The sequence below is a fragment of the Myotis nattereri genome (assembly GCF_964212035.1).
Source record: "Myotis nattereri genome assembly, chromosome: 4".
Classification (NCBI taxonomy): Eukaryota; Metazoa; Chordata; class Mammalia; order Chiroptera; family Vespertilionidae; genus Myotis; species Myotis nattereri.
This window is the reverse complement of record NC_138079.1, coordinates 88,213,144-88,241,091: the sequence shown is the minus strand read 5'-3', so window position 1 is coordinate 88,241,091 and position 27,948 is coordinate 88,213,144. Positions and strand designations below refer to the sequence as shown.

Genomic DNA, 27,948 nt, shown 5'->3' with positions numbered 1-27,948 from the left:
ACTTGTATTATTATTGTACAAGGCCCCACTGTACGTGTGTTATTATTGCCTTTGGCTATTTCTAAGACGCTGTACCGGGTTTTATTGGGAGTTCCTTGAGGGTAGATACTCCAAGTCTTTATCTTTATGTCCTCACTTCCCAGCCCATGCCTAATACATGGTTGGTATTTATTTGGCAATTGTAACATGGATGGATGGATGGTTGGATCAATGGATGAATGGGTGACTGTCCTTACCATGCTACTGGATGGATGTTGATCCATCATGTTGGGATTTCAGGGTGCTCAGCAGAACATCTTCAGTCCATCATGGGCGTGTCAGCCCCTTGGGCTTGCTTGCAAGGCAGCATGAAGAATATCCTGAAAACATTGAAATGGAATCCATGGAGATGGCAAATCCCTATGGCCACTCTGATAATGGCTATGGTAAGCATTTGTTAAAATGAGATCATATCCTGGGAAGAAAGTAAAATTCAGTGGACTTAGGGCAACAATCATTAAAGATTTACAGCAATAGAAGAATTGGTGTATCTCTCTTCACTCAAGCACCCACATTACAAGGAATGAGAACTCAGTGTCTAGAGAAGAAGAAGTATCATTAAGTATCAGAGCAGGCCAGGTAGGAGTTGTGCGTACGTGATGTAGCCAACGTCCAGGGTCCATGCCTTGCGGTTATGCGGGGAAATGTGGGTTCAGTGTGGCCAGATCCTCAGATTTTTCTAAAGAAGTGAGAAATCTTTGTTTTTATGTGAATGCCACCCCCCCCCCCCCCGATTTTTACATGCTCCAAAAAAATAATAAAAATGTAAAAAACTCTGAGCTGGGCAACCAAAGTCACTGGTGAGCTAAATTCAGTTTGTGTGCTGCCCGTGGCCAGCTTTAGACAGTCAGCACCTGTGTATTCGAAACCTACTGTGAGGCAGAGGGAGTAAGAGGCAGCTCTGCCCTCAAGTGACTTAAAGCCTGAGTGGGTAGGTGACACCGGCACTTTAAGACTTAAGAAAAGGAGCAGGCAGACTATTAATATGAGAAAAATCCCATCATCTTCAGAACCTGCTATGTAAAGGTTTGGCTCTGGGAGGCAAAGTAAATGCTACCAGTTCTTATGTTGTCAGAGGAAAAGGGGACTGGTTACTGGTCGAGGAAGCCAGTTTATTAAGTCAATGTTACAGGAACTTAGAGCCCACGGGGACAAGAAAAGGTAGGGGTGTTCAGCCAAGAACAGAATGAGGGGCCCAAGTGCTGCTTGGAGCAGATGGAGGGTTGATCAGCCCTGAAGAGGCAGGCGGGGAAGAGTTGGAAGCAGGCAGAGAGGAGCGGGTGGGGTGCATTGCCGTGCACTAATGAGAAACACCCACTGTTACGTGTTTGCATAGAAAACATTCGTTTAATCTATTCCAAACGTTATGCCACGCATGATCAATGGGGCAAAATCAATCCCAAGGGATGAAATTTTATTTTAAAAGGCCGTAAAAAAGCTCCTTCCTTTTTATATATAAAGCACAGATACACATACTGCACATGAATAGGTATACAGTCTAAATGTATAGTCTATCTGTGGTATTAACATTTCATGGGGAAGGGCAATGAGGAAGAAATGTCTAAAAAGACACCTATGGGCCAATAATGAATAAAAGATACTATGTCTGATTTAGAGGCTAAGATGCAGAAGCTCAGAGAGGTTAAGTAACATGCCCAAAGGCATGGCACACAGCGAATAAGTAGCGAACCTGGGAATGGATCTTTGGCGAGAAGTTCCGGAGCCTCCTGCAGTGCAATTTTGTGCATGTTACCATCAGAATGTGCTCCGTTTCCTCTTTGAGGTGTTGAGCCTTTAATGTTTACCATGGGTTGAATCAAAATATGGTGAAATGGGACACTGTCATGAAGACGCTGAGACTGGACTCTGTCCCTAGGAAAATCGTGTCATATTTTACATTCATTTATGCACCATCATAAAATGCTAGGAAGGAACCTCAGTCATCTAGATAAATTTTTTTTTGCTTAAATTTTTTTAAAAATTAAGACTATTTTTTAGGTTTGCGGTAACATTGAGGGGAAGGTAACAGAAATTGCCCATGTATACCCCCAACCCCCACACAAGTAGCTTCTGTTATGATCAAGATCCCCTCCAGCGTTGGTACATTTGTTGCAATCAATGGACCTACGTGACACATCATTATCATCCAAAGCCCATAGTTTACATCAGTGTTCACCCTTGGTGTCATACATTCTATGGATTTGGACAAATGTATAATAGACATGTATCCATCATTATGGTATCATACAGAATAGTCTCACTACCCTAAAGCCCCTTGGTACTCCACCTAGCATCCCTCCCTCCTAGACAAGTATTTTTCAAACAATTAACAAGTTGTGAAATTAATTTTTTAAAATGAAATGGAAAAGAATCAGAATATATCAGAATGCTGTTTATGTAGTCAAGCAAAGTGTTGTTTTGGAAAACTTGTTTTTTAGTTATTCATGTGAAGGTATGTCCTGAATCTCAGTGTAACAATTATTTTTAACTATACTTATAGTCAAATGACAACCACCAATCAAGGCTGTTTGCATTGAATAGCACTGGTTTTGAATTTGTGTCCCATTTTTCACCCAAGTGCTAATCATTAGTCTGTTAGAACCTTGAGGTCAGGGTCTCAGTCTTATTGACCATTGTTTGCTCTGTAATATCTAGTGCGTTGGGATTAATGGTGATGTCTCCTGCCTCTTCATTCCAGTGAACCCTGCTTATGTGGATGAAAGTATCCCTGGCCCAGCTTATGGAAACTCACCGTCTGGAGGTGATTGGTACAAGTCACCCCAAGGTAAGACAGTGACCAAAAATTCAACCCTAGAGACATTGCCATTCAAGCAATGCAGACATTGCCATTTCTTCTTAGCCTCCAGTGTGGTACTAAGCAGTACAGTACTTCCTAAATTTATCATAATGGGGGTTTCTTTTAGACATGAAGAATTTTTTCTCTTCTATATATCAAGGTGGCTTCATTAGGATTCTTCTGGTTGCAAGTGACAGAAACCCAAGTCACACTGGCCCAAAGTGAACTTATTGGCTTGTGCATGGGGAAGGATATGGGGGAAACAAAGAATTGAAGGTAGAATTACTTTCCGGCACCTGTACAGTGCCTGACACATTACTAGTGCTCAGAGATATTTGTTGAATGAGTTACAGCAACCAGGGTCTCTGCATGTGAAGCCAGGGGTTTATTGCCACCTGGACTCTCTTTTCCTCCATCAATTTCTCACCTGTGCTGGACTTCTCCACAGGCCAGGGAGCTTGACCAATAGCAGGACTAGATACACACCCTCAGCTCAACAACCTCATCAGAAAGTCTTTCTTTCTCCCTGGGTCTGTTAAGTCAATGCTGAGAAATGACTCTGTCCAGCACTTTTTGGGGCCATATGCCCACACGTGGACTAATCATTTTTACCATGGGGAGGAAGATTGGGTCACATGTTCATTCTGTGGCTAATAGATCTAATGGTGAGGTGGCAGCACATTGATCAACTTTTTTCTGAATCATCATATAAGTATTAATGGTGGTGGAGTGTAGAAGCAGTTGGACTGGTGAAAGACAGAAGGCTTTGAAATCAGTCGGGAAGCTTTGCAATGACCGCTGTGTGTCACAATAAAGGTCTGGTCAGAGGCAGAGACTAAGAAAGAAAAAGGATACCCAATCAGTGTTGCTCAGTGGTTAAGTGTCAACCCATGAAACAGAAGGTCATGTTTTGATTCATAGTCAGGGCACATGCCCGGGTTACGGAATCAGTACCCAACTGGGGTATGTGCAGGAGGCAACTGGTCAATGATTCTCTCTCATCATTAACGTTTCTATCTCCCTCTCCCTTTCTCTCTGAAATCAATAAAAAGAATTTTTTTAAAAGAAATAAATAAAAATGAAGAAGCAGAGGAGAGAGGCCATGGAATGCTGGAACCTAGAGGCAAATCTGTGAACAGTAAACAAACCCATGGCGTCCTCTACCTAACAACAAAAATTGAGGAGTTCCATGACTTAACACTATAGTATTTCTCACCTTCAAGCCTCCCATCTCATATGATAACTAGAGGCCCGATGCATGAAATTCGTGCAAGGGGCTCAGCCCTCACAGCCCCAGTAGCTGCCTCAGCCCTCACAGCCCTGGCTTCCTCCAGAAGGTCGTCTGTAAGGTCATCCGGACAGTTGTTCCACTGTTCCACCATCTGGTCTAATTAGCATATTACGCTTTTTATTATTATAGAAATGTAGCCTCATTCTTAAGAGCCTTCTCAAGGGGGTGTGTATCTTCCACAAAGGTTAGCTATTGCTACTTGGGAGAGAAAACCATGGGGACATAAACAATCTCCTTTTGGTTCCCACTGGAGCACAGAATGACTTTAACTTTGGGGAAAAGAAAAGTCTTTAAACTTCGTCAGACTGCTCTATCTAGCCAGCATGAGGTTTGGGGCTCTGGTAAAAGAGGAGCCCCCAGGAAGCAGAGAGAGGTAAAGAAATGAAGGACCCAAAAATGAACCTGGCTTTCTTCACTGTTTGCTTTGAGTTAGTTCTGATTCTCCAACCATGTACAGTTCATTGGAGGACAGCCTTCTGATCAAGGGCCACTTCGATGGATTATGCTGTGCACCTAAGGGAGCACCTGGCACAGGGTGGGTGCACATAAATAGTCATTCTTTTATGAATGAAGGAGCAATACATCAACATCTTGTTGCATGAAGGGACCAGGATGAAGTGATTAAGAGGCCCCGCTTTGGGGCCAGACAGAGCTGGGTTTGCTCTGCTACTTTCTGCTTTAGTGACCCCAGTTTTCTTGCTATAAAATTGGAGTTATTAGGATACCTACTTCATAGGGTGATGATGAAAATTAAATAATATACTCTATTTAAGGTACTGGTCTTGCCATAATGGCAGATATTACTGTTCATTATCGTTGGTGGGGAGGAGAAGAGTTCTAGTCCAATCCTGCTGTTTAATGAGTGTGACAGGGAGGAGGTCGGTTCATTTCTCTGTACCTCAGTTTCTCCAATTGTTAAATAAGCAGCTGGGCTGAGGGGATTTCCAAATCGGGTCACTGGGATAGGAATCGTGTTCAGGCGCCTGGCACTGAAATTGCCGGTGGCTTAGCAACAAAGGGGTTTATTTTTCTCACGTAACAGGAAATGTGGAGGGACGGAGTCAATGTTTGCACGGCAGCTCTGCCCATGTGTCCTCAAGGACTGAGGCGCCTTCCATAGCTTTTTCCTCCACCAACCTCAGCAGGTGAATGTTTTTCCTCCTGTTTTCAAAAGGGTGGCCTCTAGTCAGGAGGAAAACCAGGCCAACTGTCACCTTTTATTTTCTATTTATTTATTTTTTTAAATATATTTTATTGATTTTTTACAGAGAGGAAGGGAGAGAGACAGAGAGTTAGAAACATCAATGAGAGAGAAACATTGATCAGCTGCCTCCTGCACATCTCCTACTGGGGATGTGCCCGCAACCCAGGTACATGCCCTCAACCGGAATCGAACCTGGGACCCTTCAGTCCGCAGGCCGACGCTCTATCCACTGAGCCAAACCGGTTTCGGCCAACTGTCAGCTTTTAAAGGGCATTCTGGCACAGAACGGAATTTGGAATCTCAGAAGGAAGGCAGGGGAGGGTGGGTGGGTGAGCAGTGATCAACCAAAGAACTTGTATGCATATATGAATAACCCATGGACACAGACATAGGGTGGTGAAGGCCTGGGGGTTGGGAGCAGGCTAGAAGGTGTCCATGGGGAAAAAGGAGGACATATGTAATACTTTCAACAATAAAGATTTAATAATAAAAGATAAAGGGCATGCTGCCCTAGCTGGTTTGGCTCAGTGGATAGAGTGTCAGCCCGTGGACTGAAGGGTCCTGGGTTTGATTCCGGTCAAGGGCACGTACCTCAGTTGCAGGTTTCCCGGGCCCTGGTTGGGGTTAGTGCAGGAGGCAACCAATTGATGGGTCTCTCTCACATCGATGTTTCTCTCTCTCTCCCTCTCCCTTCCACTCTCTCTAAAAACCAATAGAAAAATATCCTCAGGTGAGGATTAACAAACAAAATAAAAATAAAAGGCATTCTGGAAGCTACATGTTTCATTGGCCAAAATGGGGTCTTGGGTCCACCCTTAGCCACAAAGGAAGCTGGGAGAATTTTAACTGGGCACAGTCCTTGCACAGGAAAGGAGGCTGCTGCTGGTAGGAGAAAAGTGGAGAACGGGTATTGGGAGGCAGACAAGTTTCAGCGTTGGCCATGCAAGGTGATCAGGAGATAATAATTGTTTCACTATAAACCCACCTAGATTTATGTAGGCATATAAAATCATGATTATAAAATATGAGTTTTAGGCCAGAGGCACCAAACTGAAAAGAAAATCTGGCCCTTTGGTCATGAGGCCTTTAGAAGAACCTCTGACTTGTGGTTCTAGAACCCCATTGTCTTTAATGAAGGGCTCTGTTTCCGATTTCTTCCCTAGCTACCGAGACAGAACTCTTCAGGAAAACACACCTCCTCCTAGGAGACCCCTCCAGTGTAGATGTGGGGAGTTAGGCTGTGGTTTGTATGAGGCTGACTTTGGCAATGTCATCCTGGCATTTTTAAAACGTGTGAATGGAGCATCCCTCTGTGATGTTAGCCCGCTTTTTGGTGGTTCTCACCGACGCCGAGTGTGACCGCTGCGTGAGGTCTGGGGAGGCCACCTCCGTGCAGAATTAGGCTTGGAGGAGGCGAGAGATGCTGTCTGATGACCAAGTGAATGAAATCATCATTAATGTTGAGAATGTTCCATCTGGGGTCCAAAACCACCGATCCTCAAATCTGAGTGTTCCAGCAAAGTCGGGGGTGAACTCGAGCTTTGGCATGGTCTCGTCCGTATCTGACATCGATGTGAAAGACCCTCAGGTTTACAGCCGCCGGAATGACAGGAAGGCCAAGCAGTTGCTACGGTTTTCATCTTTGAATGAATCATTTTCTCAGACGCATCATAGCCCAGACCTTGTGGACATGGACACGCCTTGTACTTCCCATGAAAACATTCAAGGTAGTAAGTTGCTGGGGCAAATGAGCAAAGACAGCTTACAAGTGACCCCCAGGGATTTTTAGTTTTAAGACATCAAGTAGGTTGAAGATTTGGTAGATAACCCAAGGATGCCAGGGACTGAGAAAGGGGGTCACTTTGAGAGCATCTAACACCTAAAAAGGAGTTGAGCTTGATCAAGCTGATTTGGTGGGCCTCGCTCTCTGCTGAGCACTTCCTTTCTGTTATCCATTGAATTTAGTTGTAGTTTCTCCCCATGCTCCACACCTCTAAGGCAGGCATGCTTGTCATTTCCATCTGCTTGATGAGGAAACAGGCTGAGGGAAGTTAAGTGATCTGGCAGATCTGGAACCCAAATGCAGGTCTGTCTGATTCCCAAGCCTGATACCTTAACCACCACCCTGTTCTGCTTTGGTCCAATTCCTTCCCACCCTGGATTCGGCAACATAGGATGCCTGTTATTGTCAAGTCCACCATGAAGCCAGTTCTCAGCTGAGACCTCCCTGCCTCTCTGCTCTGGAGGTCAGCGCTGTTTGGTCATTTAGATGCCGTTCCTGTTTCATTCCATAAGACTGGAGGCATAAAGTCTAGCCTCTCTCAATGATTCCTAAGAGGGAAAAAAAATCCACTTACACCAAAGCATTGTGTGGGCTTAGCCCCTTAAATGAAGACTGGGGCATCTTCTGTCAGGCTGCTGTCTCCTTGAATCTGTTTTTTTTCTCCCTCCTTCTCCTTTCTTTCTCTCTGAGAAAGAAACACAAATTCCTCGTCTTCGACCAAGTGATTTGGTGGCCCTCTCCTGGGGACTCTCAATTACAGAATCCTATATAATAAAAGTATAATATGCAAATTGTCCCCTCAACTGGGAGTTCGACCAGAGGGCGGGACGAGCTGGCCAACCTCCAAGATCCCCTTCCCCGGCTGGCCTGGCCTGATTGGCCCTGATCGGGGCTGGCCAGCCGGACCCCACTGTGCACAAATTCGTGGACTGGGCCTCTAGTGTCATTATAAAACAGGGGTGGGCAAACTTTTTGATTTGAGGGCCACAATGGGTTCTTAAACTGGACCAGAGGGCCGGAACAAAAGCATGCATGGAGTGTTTGTGTGAACTAATATAAATTCAAAGTAAACATCATTACATAAAAGGGTACGGTCTTTTTTTTTTTTTTTTTTCGTTTTATTCATTTCAAATGGGCTGGATCCAGCCCGCGGGCTGTAGTTTGCCCACAGCTGTTATAAAATGAGAGGTTCTGACCCAATAGCTTGACCAGGGAGCCATCCCACTCCCTCATTTGGTGCCCCAGCTGGCCCCCAGCTGGCTCCCTCTCCACTCCGAGATGGTGACAACACTTCCAGGTGTCATATGTGGACACAACTTCCAGAAGCAGGATGTCTTTGCCTTGTGTTTTGAGCGTTGCTTTTTTGAGAAGGAAAAGCTTTGCCAAGAAGCTCCTCTGCAGACCACCCCTCACAGAACATTGGCCAACATCTTGTCACATGCCTGTGCCTAAATCGCTCACCTGCAAGGGGACAGGACCTTCAGGATGGGCTTGGACTCATCAGGACCCGTCCCGGGTGCCTGGAGATGGGTCCCACCCTGAAGAAGCTCGGGGCCATGTGAGGGAGAGGGTATATTTCTAAACAAAATCGGGATTCTATTAAAAAAGGAGAGATGACTCTGGGGAAGGCCGCCAACAGTATCTGCCACACTGACCCAAAATGTGATCACGAGTTATCAGGAGAAAAGGTGGGGAAGTCATTCCATGTGGAAGAGTGTCTGACAATAGTCAGGCACTGCAAGAAGGTCAAGTCCAGGGTGCCTGGAGTCAGGGGGACAAGAGAAGTGATGTGGAATATTAAAGTCAGGGACATTAAGGTGCAAGATGTTATTGCCATGGAAAAGGAAAGCATTGAACTGGAATTGCATGCACACTACCGTTTTCTTTGGCTTTGAGGTTCAACACAGATGCTTGCTGTCCGCTTGTTTTTATCTGTGACGTTTGGGATCATTGAGTCCATACATTCTTCATTCTGTGTGCTCTTATAAAAATACTAGAGGCCTGCTGCATGAAATTCACGCATGGGGGGAAGGTGAAGGGGAGGGTAGTCCCTCAGCCCGGCCTGTACCCTCTTACAGTCCATGAGCCCTCAGGGAATGTCCAACTGATGGCTTAGGTAGTCGGACATCCTTAGCACTGCCACAGAGGCAGGAGAGGCTCCCACCACCACCGCTGCCCAGCTTCTGGCTGAGCAGCGCTCCCCCTGTGGGAGTACACTGACCACCAGGGGCAGCTCCTGCATTGAGTGTCTTCCCCCTGGTGGTCAGTGCGCGTCATAGCAACCAGTCATTCTGTGGTTCGGTCAATTTGCATATTAGCCTTTTATTATATAGAATGCTCTAACTTCAGCACCATATTTTAAAATGTCATTACTCTGTTAAAGGAAAAAGAATAAACTCTGTCTATTTTCTTACACAGGACAAAAGTTAATCGCATCTCTGATACCCATGACATCTAGAGATAGAATTAAAGCCATCCGGAATCAGCCAAGGACCATGGAAGAGAAAAGGAAGCTTCGGTATGGATCAAAAGCTTTTCTTCTTTCCCAGATTTTTATGCCAATCTCGAGCTTCTACTTTTGCCCCATCTCAGAAAGATAAGAAATAAACAAATGCAACAGAAGAGGCCATCTTCCTACAGAAAATTCCACATAATCTCTTGTTGCCCAGAGAGGAGGCTGTGTGTGCTACTGGCCAGCATCCAAAGAGTAGTGTGTGGAAATAGGGAAAGTAACTTTCTAGAAATGACATCCATCTAACACTACCTCGGCCAAGTGATCAAGGTTGACATCTTCAGAGATGAGTCATGTGATCAGAAGGACATATCCCTCTGTGGCACTCTCTCTTGAAACCTGTAACCCTAGTCTAACCAGAGAAAAAAGTCAGGAAGACCACAATTTGCGAGGGAGGGAGTATATTTCTACAAAATACCCAACCAGTACTAGTCAAAATTATAAGGTCATCGTAAATGAGGAAAGTCTGCGAAACTGTTACAGACTCGAGGATTCTAAAGAGACATGACAACTGACTGCAATGTGGATGGGATCCTTGAATAGAAAAGTCCAGCCACCTCGGTCTCCTAGGGGCTTCGAGTGTCCCTATGCATGGGACAGTCCTTTATCCATATCATGAACCCCTTCCCTCTTACAAGACTTTATTCAAAAGTCACGCTATTTCAAATTGTAACACAGTCCCCACCCTAGCATTACCCATCTCCTTACCCTGCTGTTTTCCTTTTTCTTCCCCATAATACATATTACCTTGTAACATGCCATGTAGTTTACCCACTTTATTATTATACTAGAGGCCCAGTGCACGAAATTCGTGCACAAGAGGGGGGGGGGTCCCTCAGCCTGGCCTGGACCCCTCAGGGGATGTCTGATTGCCTCTCACAACCTGGGACCACTGTCTCCTAACCACTCGCCTGCCTGCCTGATCACCCCTAACCCCTCTGCCTGCCTGATCGCCCCTAACCACCTCTGCTTGCCTGCCTGATCAGCCCTAACTGCTCCCCTGCTGGCCTTATTGCCCCTAACTGCCTCTGCCTCGCCCTGCACATGGGACCCAGGATTCCTCCCTCTGGCTGGCCACAGGCACCCAGGACCTGGGCCGGCTTCATCCAGGCCAGCCATAGCCGCAGGGGACCATGGGTGGGTGGCTTCACCCAGGCCACAGCCGCAGGCACTGGCGCCTGGGACTATGGGGCGGCAGCTTGTCCCTCTCCCGGGCCACAGGTGCAGGCGCAGCCTCTGGCACCTGGGACCATGGAGCAGGCGGCTTGTCCCTCTCCCAGGCCGCAGCCTGGCTGGCCCCCATTCCTCTCTCGCGAGCTCATTTGTGCCTGGCTGGTCCCCATTCCTCTCTCCCCAGTGTTGAGTGTCTGAACTGTTACGGCGTGAAGGCGTGAGGAGTGATGACCATTTGCATATTAGCTCTTTGTTATATAGGATTTATCACTTATTCTCTTTCTCTTCCAACTAGGATGTCAGCTCCATGAGGCAAGAAAATTCTCTCTCTCTCTCTCTCTCTCTCTCTCTCTCTCTCTCTCTCTCTTTACTTGTTTTGGGATTTAATGTCATAGTAATAGATTTTATTTTTTTTAATTGGTCTCTTTATCTCCACCTGGGATGTAGTAGGTGCTCAGTAAACATTTGGGGACTGAATGCATTACAGCGCTTGCATCTCTCACTTGCTTCTGCTGTTCCCCCAGGAGAATGGTTGACAAAGAGAAAAGTAAGCAGTCCCGACGTATCTTTGAGCTCAACTGCTGCACTCAGTGTTTGAATTCCATTTCCCTGGTAAGTCCGCCTGTACTGCAGTCAGAGATATGAGCACGAGAGGGTGAAATGGGGAGGTGGGAGAGTGGGGATAAACGGGGACCCACGGGGAAGAAGAACCAATTTCAGGGCTGTTTTACTGAGGCCATAAAAAATGGGTCAGTGTAGGTGTGGGGAAACCAGGTGAGTGTGCAAAGGTCTGGGTTATTTGGGCAATGTAGCCACTGTGAGTGTCACCTTCAACAACAAATCTGGGAAAATAATAATGCACTCCCTTTAGGGGATGGGTCTGCAGATTAAATGAGATGACATTTGCAAATGTCTAACGAGGTGCCTGGCACATTGTAACGCTCTAGAAACGGTGGCCGTTTTTGCTATTGTGGGACCTGCTCAATAGATACTTGTTGAGGGAATGTCAAGCCTCATCTTAACCTCAGGCATACCGGAGATGCAAGAACATCCTGTCGGAGCTGCTCAATTCCATCAGCCTGTGGCAGAAGACGCTCAAGATCATCGGAGGCAAGTTTGGAACCAGCGTCCTGTCCTACTTCAACTTTCTGAGATGGCTTCTGAAGTTCAACATTTTCTCATTCATTGTGACCTTCAGCTTCATCACCATCCCTCAGTTTACCGCGGGCGGAAACAACGCTCTCCAATTCACAGGCCTGGAATTTTTCACGGGAGCGGTAAGTTCTCCGTTTCCCCCACTGAGAGTTCACCACCTTGGGAAACCCGGAGACACACCTTGCTGGTCACTGTGCCAGACCTCTCACTTTTTCCTGGGAGCCACTGATGGGGAAAGTGGGTGTTTAAATAATGTTTTTCTTTTTCCCCCAAAAAAGAAACATGCATAACATAGGAGACCTTCTGTCTCCAGAAGCAACAGCGTATGTTGTGCATATGCCTCCTTTTCTCTTCTTTTACAAAAGATCAATTATTCATATGTACTGCCTATGATCTGCTTTCTGCACCTAATATGTGGTGGGTTTCTCGTGTTGGTGTTCATAGATTTTCTTTTTTCTCTTTCTTTCTATAAACTGTAATGCTCCTTTTGGAAAATTTCTGCTACAGAGGAGAAAAAACTAAGAGAAATCCATTTTACCCTTCATCCCTTGTTTAACTCCCCACTTCAGAGGGTATCTTTGACCACTGTTTTTCTCACTATACCAACATAGAGATATACATGCATAGGTAGGTAGATAGGTAGGTAGGTAGGTAGGTTGACAGATATTCTTTTTAAAAATAAAAATAGGATAGGATGCTATGAGTCTTGTTTTGCAACATGTTTGGCTTTCCTAGGTATCTTGGGTATGTATATAGGCCCATGTTCTTCTATGCAATAGCAACCACGATTCATTTACCCAGCGCTTTATCAAGGCACAGCGCCCCTCCCTTGTGAGCTCGCCTGCTAGGAGAGATTTCTGCCTTTGAGAGTCTATAGACCAGGGATGGACAAACTACAGCCCGAGAGCCAGACCTGGCCGCCATCTCTGTTTGAACTGCCTACAAACTAAGATTGGCTCCTCCATTTTTCAATGCTTGAACAAAAATCCAAAGAAGAATAGCATTTTTGAGAAGCATGAAAACGATATGAAATACATATTTCTGTGCCCATAACCAAAGTTCTTTCGGAACATGGCCACACTCCTTTGTTTACACATCTGCACTGCTTTTCGGCTGTCGGCAGAGATATTACTGTGCTGTCATAGTGGTCCGACATTTACTGTCTATCAGCTAGAGCAGCCGTGGGCAAACTACGGCCCGCGGGCCGGATCCGGCCCGTTTGAAATGAATAAAACTAAAAAAAAAAAAAAGACCGTACCCTTTTATGTAATGATGTTTACTTTGGATTTATATTAGTTCACACAAACACTCCATCCATGCTTTTGTTCCGGCCCTCCGGTCCAGTTTAAGAACCCACTGTGGCCCTCGAGTCAAAAAGTTTGCCCACCCTTGATAGACTCTAGACAGAAGAGAGCTAGACTCTAGCTCTTTACAGAAGGTTTGCTGACTCTTGCCGTGGAATGTTCAAAATAAGGTCCTTCCATTTGTCTTTTTATTTTAAAGACAAATTTGATTTAAAAATTTTTCTCGGGATAGATGCATTTAAATGGAATTATTGTGTACTCTTTTTCTCATTACTATGTGTATTTTGTGTTTTTGTATATATGGAACCTTTTATTATGAAAAATTTCAAACATACAAAAAACAAAGAGTAGTATAATAAACATCCACATACACACTAGGTCAATTTAAATTTGTTAACATTTTGCCATATTTGTCTTACTATTTTAGGAGGCATTTCGCAGTAGATTATAGACATCAGGACATTTCACTCTGAACTTCAAGGTGCAGCCTGCCTTTAGTCATGCTTCGCTTGCTCACCGGGTCCTGGTGGAATAGCTGGGTCCCTCTATTGTAAAGCTATGCGGGTCTGGGAGTCCTTTCCAACTAAAAGCTTAGTGATAAAATGTCTAGCTTCTCAGTGGCCTTGGAGGTTCCTTTTCCTTGCAAACAAAACATCAAAATGGACTGGTCCATGCTTTTAGAAGACAAAAGAGGTCAATAGTCAGTCACTCATGGTTTTCTCAAGAGACCCACCTGACCTAGGGCTTATTGTCCCTTCCAGGGTTATTTTACTGACACAGTGATGTACTATGGCTTTTACACCAATTCCACGATCCGGCATCGGAGCGGTGGGGCATCTTACAACATGCAGCTGGCCTACATCTTCACAGTCGCAGCCTGTCTGATCATCTGCTTCTTCAGTTTGCTATTCAGGTACAAAGTGTCCGCATTCCCTGATTCTAAGCTCTTTTTAGATTTAGGCAAAATTCAAGAGACTCAAAAGTTACCCAGGAAAAAGTTTCTCTGTAATCTGTCTGATCATTCCTTGTTCTGCAGCATAAAATATAAGTTCAGAGAGAAGGGAGAGATTTAGAGGTTTCCGTGTGAAGCATCGATCAGACTGTCAAACCTCAGAGGGAAGGTAGGGGAGGGTGGGGGTAAGGGGAAGAGATCAACCAAAGGACTTGTATGCATGCATGGACACAGACAACAGGGGGGTGAGGGTATGAGTGGGGGAGGGGGGAGTGATAGGGTAATGGGATGATAAGGACACATATGTAATACCTTAATCAATAAAGAAATTTAAAAAAAAAAACAAAGAAAAATAAATAAATAAAAGAAATTGGTCAGTCTGGACATAAGGATGCAATAGCTCAAGTAGTTATATGGACAGAAGGATATGGATGGACAGTTGGCAAATGGGAAGTATTAAAGAGGAAGTACAGATGTTCAACCCCTGTATTGGTTTGCAGGTTTGGGTGGCTTAAGCAACAGGAATCTATTTTCTCAAGTTCTGGAGGCTGGAAGGCCAGGATCTAGGTGTTGGCAGGGTTGGTATTTTCTGAGGCCTCGATCCTTGGCCTGTAGACTGTTTTCTCTCTCTGTCCTCACATGGTCTTCCCTCTGGCCATGTCTGAGCCCTAATTTTCTCTTCTTATAAGGATTAGGGCCCAGCCTTAATGACCTCATTTTAACTTAATTACATCTGTAAAGGTCCCACCTCTAAATATAGTCCATGTCTGAGGTACTGGGTGTTAGAACCCCAACATATGAAATTTGGGGGCATACAATTCAGCCCATAACAACCTCATTGCCAGCAAATTAATTCAAAATAAAATGAGATTTTTTTTTTTTTGTCCTATCAAACTACGAAAATACTCATGGTGGCACATTCTGGAAAGGGGGTGCCCACGTCACTGAGCATTTATGTATCCTAAGCCTGATTTCACTGGGCCCTCTCAGCACCCCCACAATAGTAAGAGCTGCCTTTATTGAGTGCTTATTGCTCTCAGCACTACATAGATTCTTGTGGTCGCTGAACAATGCCCCTCACGTCCCAAAGATGTCCACCTTCGAATCCCCAGAACCTGTGAGCATGTTACCTTACCTGACAAAAGGGACTTGGCAGATGTGATTAAGGGTATTAAAATGGGAAGATCACCCTGGATTATACATATGGGGACAATGTAATCACAGGGTCCTTAGAAGGGGGAAGCAGGAGGGTCAAGGTTAGAGAGAGAGTGTCAGATGTTACTCTATGAGCCAAGGAATGCAGGCAGCCTCTAGGACAGCGATTCTCAACCTGTGGGTCGTGACCCCTTTGGGGGTCGAATGGCCCTTTCACAGGGGTCACCTAAGACCATCGGAAAACACATATATAATTACATATTTTTGTGATTAATCACTATGCTTTAATTATGTCAATTTGTAACAATGAAATTGGGGGTCACCACAACATGAGGAACTGTATTAAAAGGTTGCGGCATTAGGAAGGTTGAGAACCACTGCTCTAGAAGCTGGAAAAGGCACGGATACGGATTCTCCACTCGCACCTCCAAAGGGAATACAGCCCTGCTGACACTTGGATTTTAGATCCATTTTCTAATCTCCAGTAAGAGAATTAATTTGTGTTGGTTAAAGCCACTAAGTTTGGGACAATATGTTACAGCAACAATAGGAAACTAACACACCTCTCATAATAATTCTGTGAGGTGAGTACTATTATTATCCCCATTCTACAGATATGGAAACTGAGGCTTAGAGCAGTTAAAATGACTAAGATCCCCCAGCTGGCAGTGTAGGGTTGTAAGTCCGGCCTGTCAGATCCCAAAGCCAGAGCATCTAACCGTTGTTTGTGATCACGCTGTTCCAGAAGAACTTGGAACTAACTCTTCCATATTATTGTTCTCTGTTAAAGATAGGACTTTCTTTTATTTTAATCCATGCAGTCCCCCTCCCCCCAGTGCTTGTCCTAATAACCCTTGGTATGCTGGTTTCTGCTTTCCCTAGCATGGCCAGGTATTTCCGGAATAACTTCATTAACCCCCACATTTACTCCAGAGGGATCGCTAAACTTATTTTTTGCTGGGACTTCACCATCACCCACGAAAAAGCTGTGAAGCTGAAACAGAAGAATCTTAGCACTGAGATAAGGGTAAGGCAAGCTGGCTTTTGACAACACCTTCCCCGGCCAGTCTCCTCTCCTTCAGTATGTCTGTAACTTTTCTTAAAGTAATAAGGAATTATTTTTTTATTGCCAATGATATTAGCAAAAAAAAGGAACACCCCCCAAAACCCAGAAAAAAATATTCACAGTGCCCGGTGCTTGTGATGGTGTAGGGAGCTGGACGTTTTCACAGGACACGGTGGCTTTGGAATTGGTACAAGCTTACTGGAGGGCAACTTACAAAATGTTAAGTGTAAATACTTCTTGACCTCATAGCGCCACGTTTAAAATGTTATCCAGCGGTTTTCAACCCAGGAGAGTTTGCCCTTCAGGGAATAGATGGCAATATTTGGACACTTTTCTGGTTGTTATGCAATTTGGGAGGGGTGGGGGTGCTATTGGCATCTAGTGTAGATGCAGGTAAACATCCTGATATGGACAGGACAGCTGCCACACACAGAACTACCTGGCCCCAAATGCTGAAAAACCCTGGTCTATTAAAAAAAAAACTTATTAAAAAGATAGAGCAAGCAGAATGCATAAACAAAGGGGCTGTGTCAAGAGGATTGCAGATGTTAACTTGTTATTCTTCAAGGGTTTCATGACCTCAGTGTACTTTCCTAGGATCACAGCCCCAATCTACTGGTCCTATCTGTTCCTCTACGATTAAAAACGGCATTTGATGCAGTAATGGAAGTTCTTGCCCATTTGAGATCTTTCCCATGGGGTCTCCCATAATCCCTGTTCATCATGAACTTTCTCTGTCTCTCTCCTGTGGATCTGGGGGGGATTTGTGTCTCTGGGAGTGAAGATTATTCACCCTGCAGGCCAATGTGACTTCCTTGTGTTTATAGGAGAACCTGTCAGAAATCCTTCAGGAGAACGTCAAATTAACGCTCAATCAGCAGCTGACCCGCTTGTCTGTCCACCTGGCGGCCTGGGTTGTCTCTACCGGAGTGGCCATTGCCTGCTGTGTAGCGGTTTACTACCTGGCTGAGAACAACTTAGAGGTAACCAGAGCGCCAGAAGCAGCAAGGTGCAGAGCACAGAGAACCAGGTGAAGGGTGGGATGCTGGAAGGGAGAGGGAAGTAGACCCTGCTGCTCACACTGGGTCCATTGGCATCAGTTGGAAACCAGTGTAAAAATGCAGGATCTCAGGTCCCTCCTGTTGCCCATGGGCTCAGAATCACATCTTAGCAACGTCCCCAGGTGATGTGTGTGCACGACTTAGCGTGAGATGCTCTGGGCTAGTGGAGAGATGGGAACTTTGGCTGGTTTCTTCCTTTATTATTATATCCCTGCTGCTTCCTAAAACCCCTGGCACAGTGTAGACACTCACTAAGTATTGTGATCTGATGGACTCTGGCAAGTGACTTAATCCTTCTGAGCCCCAGACTCCTCACCTGTAAGGTAGGAATGGTCATACCTGGCTTTGTAGGTGTGTGGTCAGGACTGGAGAAAAGTTATGTGGAGAGTCTGCCCAGTGCCTGGTACTGCGGGTGATGAAGGAATGTTAGTTTTGTTTTGTTTTGTTTTTAAATGATATGAACTCTGAGATCAATTAGCTCTGTGGCCTGGGTAAACTACTGTTTTTCTGTAGGTTTCAGCTTTTTCCTAGATGTAGCCAGTTTGCTGAGCTCTAGAACTGTGGTGCAAGTTGGTCACTTTTTTAAATGACTTCCCTTTACCCTCGATATAAAATCTATCCTCTGTAGCATGGTTGCTAGATCTTTTATGATCTGACCCCTGCCCATATCTCTAGCCTCAATACTCCACAACCACCCATATCCCACACCAGCAACATTAAATGGTGTGCCCATAGTTCCCTGAATACACCATGTTTTCCCTCATCTCTAGGTGAGAAACCTGCAGTCCATTCTGCATGCCCCTTCACTTCCCTTCATCTTATAAACTCCTTTTCCTCCTCTGGACCTCAGCATAGGTGTCACTTCCTCTTCTCGCACCACCACCGCCTTCACTAGGCTGAGTTAGGTGCTTCGTAATCTGCAGGCTTGCCCTGTACACTTGTCACACGCAGCATTAAAAACACCTGTTTATGCATCTGTTTCAAAAAAGACTGTAGCCAGAAACCTGGCCTAATACCTAGTACATAGTAGATGCTCCACAAATGGATGAATAACTGAAGGAGAGGCCAACAAGAACATGGATGTGGGATTACGCATCCCAGGTTTGCCACTCACTATATTAAGGTGTGCTCTGAAAGAGGGGAAGTTGAGTCACAGCACCCAGGGGCCTGGCATTGCCTGGGGTGGAAGCTGTGACGGGGCAGCTGTAGGTATAAAGAAGACTTCTGAGCCCTGGCTGATGTTGCTAAGTGGTTAGAGGGTTGGCCCATGCACTAAAGGGTCCCAGGTTCTATTCCTGGTCAAAGGCACATACCCGGCTTGCAGGATGACTTTTTGAGGTCAGGCTCCTGAGTCAGATAAACCCAGGTTCAAATCTGTCCCTTCCTAGCAGGGTGACACTGGGCAAGCATCTCCACTCCTCTGCGTCTCAGTTAAGTCAGACTTAACCGGCGGGGCTGCCATCACGGGGGTAGTGAATGCTTGCCACAGGGAAGTGCTCACTACCCAGTAACTTAATAGCTGACCCCAGAGGAGCTACTGCCGGGGTTTCCATGGTGAGGGATCTTCTGAGCGAGGCAGAGAGGGGTCCAGTGCACAGTTGGCATCTGATTCTCCCCCTCCACCCCCGCAGTTCCTGAAGAGCCACCAGAACCCCGGCGCCGTGCTGTTGCTGCCTTTCGTGGTGTCCTGCATCAACCTGGCGGTGCCTCGCTTCTACTCCATGTTCGGGCTGGTGGAGCACTTTGAGGTTCCGCGGCAGGAAGTTTATGTCCTCCTGATCCGGTAGGTGTGTCTGTCACCAGCCCCCGTTTTCATGGAGGGAAGTAGAGTGGCAGCTACTTATGCTCGAGTTATGCTCCAGTTTTCCAGGAAAAAAAATTCAAGAGTATAGTGTGTTTGTATGGTGTGGGTAAATAACCATAAAATCCAAAGAGCCCAGAGAAAATACAGGCTTTTAGTTACATCTGCCTTTTGCTCAAAATCATGACTTATCTTTCCCAGTTGCTACCAGCCTAAGGATTAACATCGGTCTCAGGTGTAAGATGGACAGGTAGGCAGGCTGCACACAGCACACAGGTTCCTGGCTGAGGCGTTGTCTGGGGACTGAAATCATTCAGTGTGTCCATGAGCCAGACTGTGAGCCCTGGTACCCACTGCGTCAGCCAGGAGGGAGAGGCACATTCTGATAATTCAACCACCCAAATGAAGGTGGAGGGAGGGCTTTTGGCAATTTATTGGCTGGACATGGTGATGCTTTATTTTGATTCCCACAAAAGCACTGTATGTGCTAGAGGTGACCCCAGCGTTTTGGCAAATAAGGCATAAAACTACCCAAGTTGTGTTCTTATTGCTGCTACTTAGCTAGGTCCCTGACCAGTTCTATGCTATGATGGTGTTTATGACGATAGGGCTGCACAGTGCAGATTGAGTTTCTTTACTGATCAATTCCAGAGCCCTGGTCTTCTGGCCTCTGAGGTCAAGCTCCCGGCCAGCTCTCCAAGTCATTTACTACACTCCCCCCTTCCTCAGTGTGCCCCCATCCCCATGGAAACCTAAGTATTTACAGTCATGCCAAACTATATACCCACATCTGGACCTTTGTCCTGGACATTACTTCTTCCTGGAATGCTCCTTCCGCAGATAGCAAATCTATACTTACATCCATGTTTAACTTCCTACAGAACTGACACATTTTTGTTACCCTCAATTTATAACAAGGATATTCACACACACACACACACACACACACACACACACACACACACACTCGCTCGTGCGTTTTGGATCAGGAGTTGGCAAATACAGCCTGCAGGCCAGCCTCCATTTTTATAAAGTTTTATTGGAACACAACAATGTCCACTTATTGACATATTGTCTGCCACTGCTTTCCTGCTACAATGGCAGAATTGAGTTGCTGCAACACAGACTGCATGGCCATAAAGCCAAAAATATGTACTATCTGGGTCTTCATAGAAAAAAATTGTTGACACCTTTTTTAGGTCAGCATTTACCATTAATCTATATAGGTATTATTTTCCTGAAGAAAAGTCTTAGCAAGCCCTCACTTCTATCCACCTCACCCCACTGGATGCCTCCTCTCCCTGGTTAGAAATATTTAGGACTTTTTATTGTGGTATATATCATAAAATTTTTCATTTCAATAATTTTAGGTGTACAATTCAGTGGCATTAAGTAATCTGTTGGGGTTTTTTTTAGTGTATACATTAATAATAAGTTTCACTGGCTTCTTTGCTCACTGGTATTTACTTAACGTTTTAGGAAGAGCAGCTGGGTGAGTATTTGACCACACTAGATAGCAGAAAATCTCAGAGCAACACCTGTAGGCTCCGGAAGAGGTTAGTTAGAATACAGAATCTTTGGCCCATTCAAACCCACATGCAAATAGCAAAGCAAAATAACGATATGTTAGAACATGGAAGTACTTAGAGAGTTGACCATCCCAAGACCGACTCTAAAATAATTTCTCTTCTTACAATATAAAAAGAAGAGGTTGTAAGTAGACATATATACTCAGAATGCCACTTTGATCCAATGCCTTTGCTATTTTGTTGTGGACCAACGTTCGCGAGAGTAAGACCACCGACTCCAATAAGGTCTTAAGCAGCAAGGGAGGATTTACTGAAACTGCCCAGTGACTGCCGTAGGCGTTCTCTCCTACGACAGCGTCGAACCTGGTTCTAGGCCAGCCTTTTATACACAGAAACTACAAAACGGTTGGCTAAACACACACAAAGTTACCTGGGATACAGACACAAAGTTATCAGGGTTACATTAATCAATACTGCCCCATTACCAAGGTATTATTAATCAACTTTGCCCCGTTGCTCCAGCTACTAATATAAACTTGCCCCGTACCCTAGCTAATAATATCAACTTGCCCCGTTTCCCAGACTACCCTTAACCATAGTTGGTTCCATTTCCCCAGTACAAGAGGGGCTTAACTGTAACAATTTCATTTTCATTTTCTGATCACTAGAGAGGTGAATTGTCTCCTAATATACATTAGCCATTTGTATTGTTTCACAAAACATTAAACATCTCTTCTACATGAAGAGAAGATGGGAAAGCTCAGAAATACACAATCTTTCTATCTAAGATAAACTTTTCTTTGCTTAGAAGAGTGTGTTTTCATGTTTAATGTGGAGCTACACTGCAGTATTTATAAAGTTCTGACACCAATTCCAATATATGAAGGTTTCCCCCCACACCACCAAGCGGTTCTCTGACACCAGCTGGGTGTCCAACAATTCAACTCAATTCTGAACTATCTACCTGGATATTACACAGGCTGAGGACACAGTCTTACAAGATGCCAATTGCAAATCTAGGTTGTAACCTGTGGTTCTGATTTATCAGCTATGGATTGGAGGTTCCCACCCCACCCCCTGCATCAGATTAGATTACTCTGCTAGAGCAACTCAGAGAAACATTTACTTCCTCGATCACTGGTTTATTAACTCATGAACAGCCAAGTGGAAGAAATGCACAGGGCAAGGAATGGGGGAAGGTTGGGAATGTCCATGCCCTCCCCAGGCACATCATTCTCCCAGCAACTCCACATGTTCACCAATTCAGAAGCTCCCCAAACCCCATCCTTTGGATTTTATGGAACTTCACTACATAGGCATAATTGATTAGTTCATTGGTCATTAGCCATTGATTCAACTTCTAGCCCCTCTTCCCTCCCCAGAGGTCAGGGAGGTGAGACTGAAAGTTCCAACCTTCTAGGCCAGTGATGGCGAACCTTTTGAGCTGGGCATGTCAGCATTTTGAAAAACCCTAACTTAACTCTAGTGCCGTGTCACATATAGAAATTTTTTAATCTTTGCAACCATAGTAAAACAAAGACTTATATTTATGATATTTATTTTATATATTTAAATGCCATTTAACAAAGAAAAATCAACCAAAAAAATGAGTTCGTGTGTCACCTCTGACACACGTATCATAGGTTCGCCATCACTGTTCTAGGTATTACCAAAAGCCCCTCCTTACCAAACAAAAGACACTTTTTATCGCTCTCCTCATTTAAAAAATTCCAAGAAAGGGTTTTTAGAAGCTCTGTGCCAGAAACGGGGCCAAAGATCAAATAAGTATTTCTTATAACTCACAATATCACAGTGTACTAAGGCATTAATCTAGAAGATATTGCAGGTCATAGTAGGGCTTGGCAATGGGCAGGAGGTTGGGGATCTGGCATTTAAAAAGACAGATCCAGTTCCCTTCCTTCACAACGGATCTAGCACAATGGTTCTCAACCTTCATTGTGCAGCAGAATTACCTGCAGGGATTGCTAGGCCCCGCTCCCAGAGTTCAGAAATTCCATACATCTGGGATAAACCCTAAACACTTGTCCTTCTAACAAGTTTACAGATGATGATGATGATGATGATGATGATGATGATGATGATGGTGGTGGTGGTGGTGGTGGCGGCGATGGTCTGGGGACCACACTTGGAGAACTACTGGTCTAGTGAAACATGATTCCTAGCCCACCAATCTTAAAACCAGCAGTTGTTGACTTAAATACCTGGGTTTAAGAACTGAGGCTGTGAAATCAGATGGTCCTCAGGTTGAATCTTTTTCATGCCCCTAGTAAGCTGTGTGACCTTGGGCAAGTTATGTTATCTCTCTGAGCTTCAGTTCCCTCATTGGTAAGATAGGCATAAAATGCTATCTACTTGATGATAGAGTTGTACAGATTAAGAGGGATGCTTTAATAAAGTGCTTAACACAGTGTACTGTCTATGGTAGCACCCAATGAATAGATTACTATTATAATGAAAAGTGAAATCAGATTTTGAGATGCACCAAAAGAGGGTGTATCAATCAGAATAAATTAGGTTATGCCGTGATAACAAACATCTCCTGTGACCCAAATCTCAGTGGCTTAAAAAAAACAAAGGTTTATTTCTTGTTCATGCTACATGCCCCTTGTGGATTGGCAGGGTTTATCGCTCATGTCAGTCATTCAGGGATCCAGGCTGAGAGAGCAACAATCATCAAATATTGCTAATGGCCATTCCAGAGGGAAGACAGTAAGTTCCTGGGGTGGGTAGTGGGGAGGGTCTCCCTGGCTTTTAAATGCTCCAGCCTAGAAGTGACATAAAGTAACACACATCACTTTTGCTCACAACTCATTTGCCAGAACTAGCTATGTAGCCCCAGTCAACCACAGTGGGGCAAGAATTTCTATCCTACTTTGTGCCCAAAAGGAAATATTGGCGAACAGCACTAATGATGGCCATAGACAGTAATGATAGTTATTTTCTCTCCTGTTATTCAGAAACATCTTTTTGAAAATATCGATCATTGGAATTCTCTGTTACTATTGGCTCCACAATGTGGCCCTGGCTGGTGAAGAGGTGAGCTTTCCATGCTGTTCTGCCTTCACTTTGGTTTCTTAGTCTTTGACCACCAGAGAGGAAGTGAGTTCCTCAAATTCCTCAAGAGTTTCTGCTCATGATGTTAGAGCAAAGATCTTCTTCTATCTGTCCATTCATTTATCCATTCATTCACCCATCCACCCACCCATCCAAAACTTCCCTCTCCTCATTCAGTCAAATCTAAAAGCTCTTAGTCCATCAGCTCATTGTATGAACTTCCTGCAGAGGTAACTGACTGCCAGTTTCATAAACTGACTAATTCAACCTTCCAGTTTGTGCTAGCTGGCTACCTACACCTCTAGGCTACTTTCTTAATCCAGCAGATGTTAAGTGATTTTTCATAAGGTTAATGAACAAAAGGAGTGGAGGCATCATTAGCCATTGATCCCTCCTGCTCTCCTGAAGAAGCTGATTGTCCCTGGCAGAGAAATGGGATCCAGAAGGCATAGGGGACAGGAATGACAAGTGTTTAAAGGAGAGAGAGAAGGAAGGGAAAGTTTGGATGCATGTGGAAGGCAAGCCTTAATGAAGGAAGAAGCATCACAGACAAGGAATAAATACCCTGAAAACAAACTCAGACTAATGATGCATTTCTACCAAGAGTGGGTCTGCTTTTCTGGGAACTCAGAACTCCATCAGACTGAGGCGGGGCCACCAGCCATGCCCTCATGAGTACAGGGTGCCAGGAACAGATAGAAACTGAACGGAGGCAACAGCCCCTTCCCACAGCCTGACTCTTGTTTGCCTTCCAGTGTTGGGAAACGCTGATTGGCCAGGAAATCTACCGGCTCCTTCTGATGGATTTTGTGTTCTCTCTAGCTGATTCCTTCCTGGGGGAATTCCTGAGGAGGTAAGTATTTGTCTGCCTTGGGTGATTAGTGCATAGGGTTGTAACTGGAGCCATTGCCTCGTCTGAGCAGGCTTCACGTTCTCTAAGACTGCATTGTTCTAAATCTGCCTGTTGTCCTTTGGGATATTGTTCTCTTCTGAATTAACTGAACTTTCACCTTGGCCTGAGAGTCCTGTTGTCAAAGTCCTTTTGGTTCAGTTGGCCCTTTCCAACTTTCTCTTTTTAAAAAAAAAATATTCTAGAATAAAACACAAAAACAGAGAGCCATTTGAGATCTTATTCCCCACAGATAATTTTAATATTCTAGTGTATATTCTTCCAGATTATTCTATGCATGTACTGCTTTATATGTGTATTAGAGGCCCAGTGCATGAAATTCGTGCACGGGTAGGGTCCCTAGCAGCTGCCGACTGCTAGCTGGGGCCTTCCTTCGTTCCACGCCACCCCCTGATGGTAAGTGCACATCATAGTGAGTGATCAACTCTCAGTTGGTCAAACTCCCAAGGGGACACTTTGAATATTAGGCTTTTATATAGAGAGATGTACAAAAATGGGGTCACACTGAAAAATCAGTGTGGAGGTTGCTTTTGTTAATCTGATCACAATGCTTTGGCACCTTTCCATGCCAGTACATATAGATTTATCTCATGATTCATTTAATTGGATATAGTTAAGGTACTAATTATTATTTTAGAACCAAGATGTACAGAATCAAGGCAGTGTCATCATTAGCCCACATGTAGTCCTTATTATTTATTTATTTATTTATTTTTAAACAATATCATGACTATCTCATTCCTTAGAGACATTTCCATATTTCTACAAGCTGCCTCAGTAATAAGTGGCATGATATAATGCCAATTCTCTCCTCAGTGGGTAGGTTGAATAACAAAATTTCACTCAGTCTTTCCAAACTAACTTCTATTACAGCCTCTGTCTGGGGTATGGACATAAAGGTGAGAAGTTTGGGGGGTTTATTTTGACAGTAATTCTTACTGGCAACTCTTCTATATGAAGAAATAAAAGTGGTCTCGAGTTTCCTCAGCATAAATGCAAACCTTAGTTCCTTCCTTATGGATTTGGGAGCAGGGAAAGACCATTAATTCGACAACATTAATCAAAAATGGAAAAAATTTCAATTTATTTGGGTTGGGAGGGACTGAGTTTATTTGGTCATAAAAAAAAAGGCTTAACAAGCGAACAGTTGTATAAACAAGATAATAGATGGGATAATTTAAATAATAAGGTAACAAATGTTCTCTATAATTTTTTAAACTATATTAGCTGTACCTCCCTCCCCTACACCCATTTGAATGTCGTGTCAATTCCATCTTCCCTCAGTTCCTTCCATTATTTCTTCAAAAACATGCTTGTACTTGGAACTTTTCAAAAATTTATAAGGGGACTTCGGAATGTATTCCAAACTGATGAGGGTCTCCTTTGTTGATTGTGGGGAATCTTTTGAAGGAAGGAGTTGATGGATTTGGGTGCTAAACTCGGTATGTTCTCGCAGAATCATTGGGATGCAGTTTATCACAAGCCTTGGCTTACAGGAGTTTGACATTGCCAGGAACGTCCTAGAACTGATCTACGCACAAACGCTGGTGTGGTGAGTTTTGAGACTCTTCCATGTGCCCAGTGGTTCCTGCCTGCTGTGGACTCAGAGCTTGGTGGCGAGTCACAGAATCTGTTGATTCTAAAGCTGCACGGGGGATACCAAGTCTAGCCAGTGTGAGAACCATGAACATATGTCCTTTTCCCTTTATGAGGACTTCAGGCAAGAATTAAAATAGAATGGGAATCCTGACCTGGAGGCCCCAGGCCGTATCTAGCCTGCAGGTGTGTTTTGCTTGTCTCACACTGTGCTTTTTCTAAAAATTGGAAATAGTCATCAATATTTAAAAATCAGGAGGTTTCATATAAAATTTAAAATTTTTGACTTCTTCCAAAAAAGAAAAGATGTATCCGTCTCCCATTATGGCAGTGGTTTTCAACCTTCTGGCCCTTTAAATACAGTTCCTCATGTTGTGACCCAACCATAAAATTATTTTCGTTGCTACTTCATAACTGTAATATTGCTACTGTTATGAATCGTAATGTAAATATCTGATATGCAGGATGGTCTTAGGCGACCCCTGTGAAAGGGTCGTTCGACCGCCAAAGGGGTCGCGACCCACAGGTTGAGAACCACTGCATTATGGTAACAATTGGCTGGGTCTTGGAGCTGGGCTGAGCCCCTCCAATTTGCCATAGTACCCCCCTCGCTATTATCTTCCCAACATAGATTTGCCATTTCTTGTTGCCCTTCTGGTATTCATTTTTTTATGGTAGAAAATTTTACTTTGCATTAATGGATGTTTCAATAGAAGTGGGAAAATAAAGGCAGGAGGGCTGTTTATTTCTTATACCTGGTCTGCTACACTCACTGATGGAGTAACACCGGATGGGGCCTCTGTAGCCTTGAGGGTTTGTGGCCTGTCTTAGCAGCTGTGTATGTGCATGTGTGCCGGTGCTAGTCTTTTGAGACTAGCCAGCTAATTGTATCAAATATTTAACAAGCGCCCTAACCGGTTTGGCTCAGTGGATAGAGCGTTGGCCTGTGGACTGAAGGGTCCCAAGTTCGATTCCAGTCAGGGGCAAGTACCTTGGTTGCAGTCACATCCCCAGTAGGGGGTGTGCAGGAGGCAGCTGATTGATGCTTCTGGCTCTCTATCCCTCTCCCTTCCTCTCTGTAAAAAATCAATAAAATATTTAAAAAATATATTTAACAAGCTCACCTAGAAACTCAAACCAATAGCCAGTGACTACTTTTATTTATCTTAACATGATGTTATTAAGGCCAGAATTCTGTATGGTGTATCCCAGATTCCATCCGTTGGGGCATTGCTAATTTGAAGGTAGGGGATTTGGAATTAGAAGCAGGTTCCCCCTGTATTAGTTTATTAGGCTGCCATAACAAAGAAACTTGGATTCTGGGGCTGGCTCTGCTCCTCACTGAGGTCGCTGAGCTTCTCTGAGCCTGTCTCCTCATCTGTAAAATGCACATAATAGCTCTAGCCAGTTTTGCCCAGTGGATAGAGCGTCAGCCCTATCTGAAGGGTCCCAGATTTGATTCTGGTCAAGGGCATGTACCTCAGTTACAGGCTCAATTCCCAGTCCTGGTCGGGGCACATGCAGAGGGCAACCAATCTATGTGTC

The 27,948-nt window shown here is 44.5% G+C and overlaps 1 protein-coding gene across 1 annotated transcript in view; it reads left to right on the top strand.

Annotated features, from left to right (window-relative positions):
- TMC5 (transmembrane channel like 5) overlaps window positions 1–27,948 on the top strand; it is a 44,729-nt gene that overhangs the window by 4,106 nt on the left and 12,675 nt on the right. Inside the window, exons 2-13 of the mRNA XM_081089781.1 lie at window positions 280–425; window positions 2,738–2,824; window positions 9,533–9,632; window positions 11,324–11,411; window positions 11,828–12,076; window positions 14,020–14,171; window positions 16,248–16,392; window positions 17,259–17,414; window positions 19,124–19,275; window positions 23,801–23,879; window positions 24,653–24,750; window positions 26,264–26,359. Coding sequence (XP_080945907.1) covers window positions 280–425; window positions 2,738–2,824; window positions 9,533–9,632; window positions 11,324–11,411; window positions 11,828–12,076; window positions 14,020–14,171; window positions 16,248–16,392; window positions 17,259–17,414; window positions 19,124–19,275; window positions 23,801–23,879; window positions 24,653–24,750; window positions 26,264–26,359 — 1,548 coding nt within the window. The remainder of the gene's footprint in view (window positions 1–279; window positions 426–2,737; window positions 2,825–9,532; window positions 9,633–11,323; window positions 11,412–11,827; window positions 12,077–14,019; window positions 14,172–16,247; window positions 16,393–17,258; window positions 17,415–19,123; window positions 19,276–23,800; window positions 23,880–24,652; window positions 24,751–26,263; window positions 26,360–27,948) is intronic.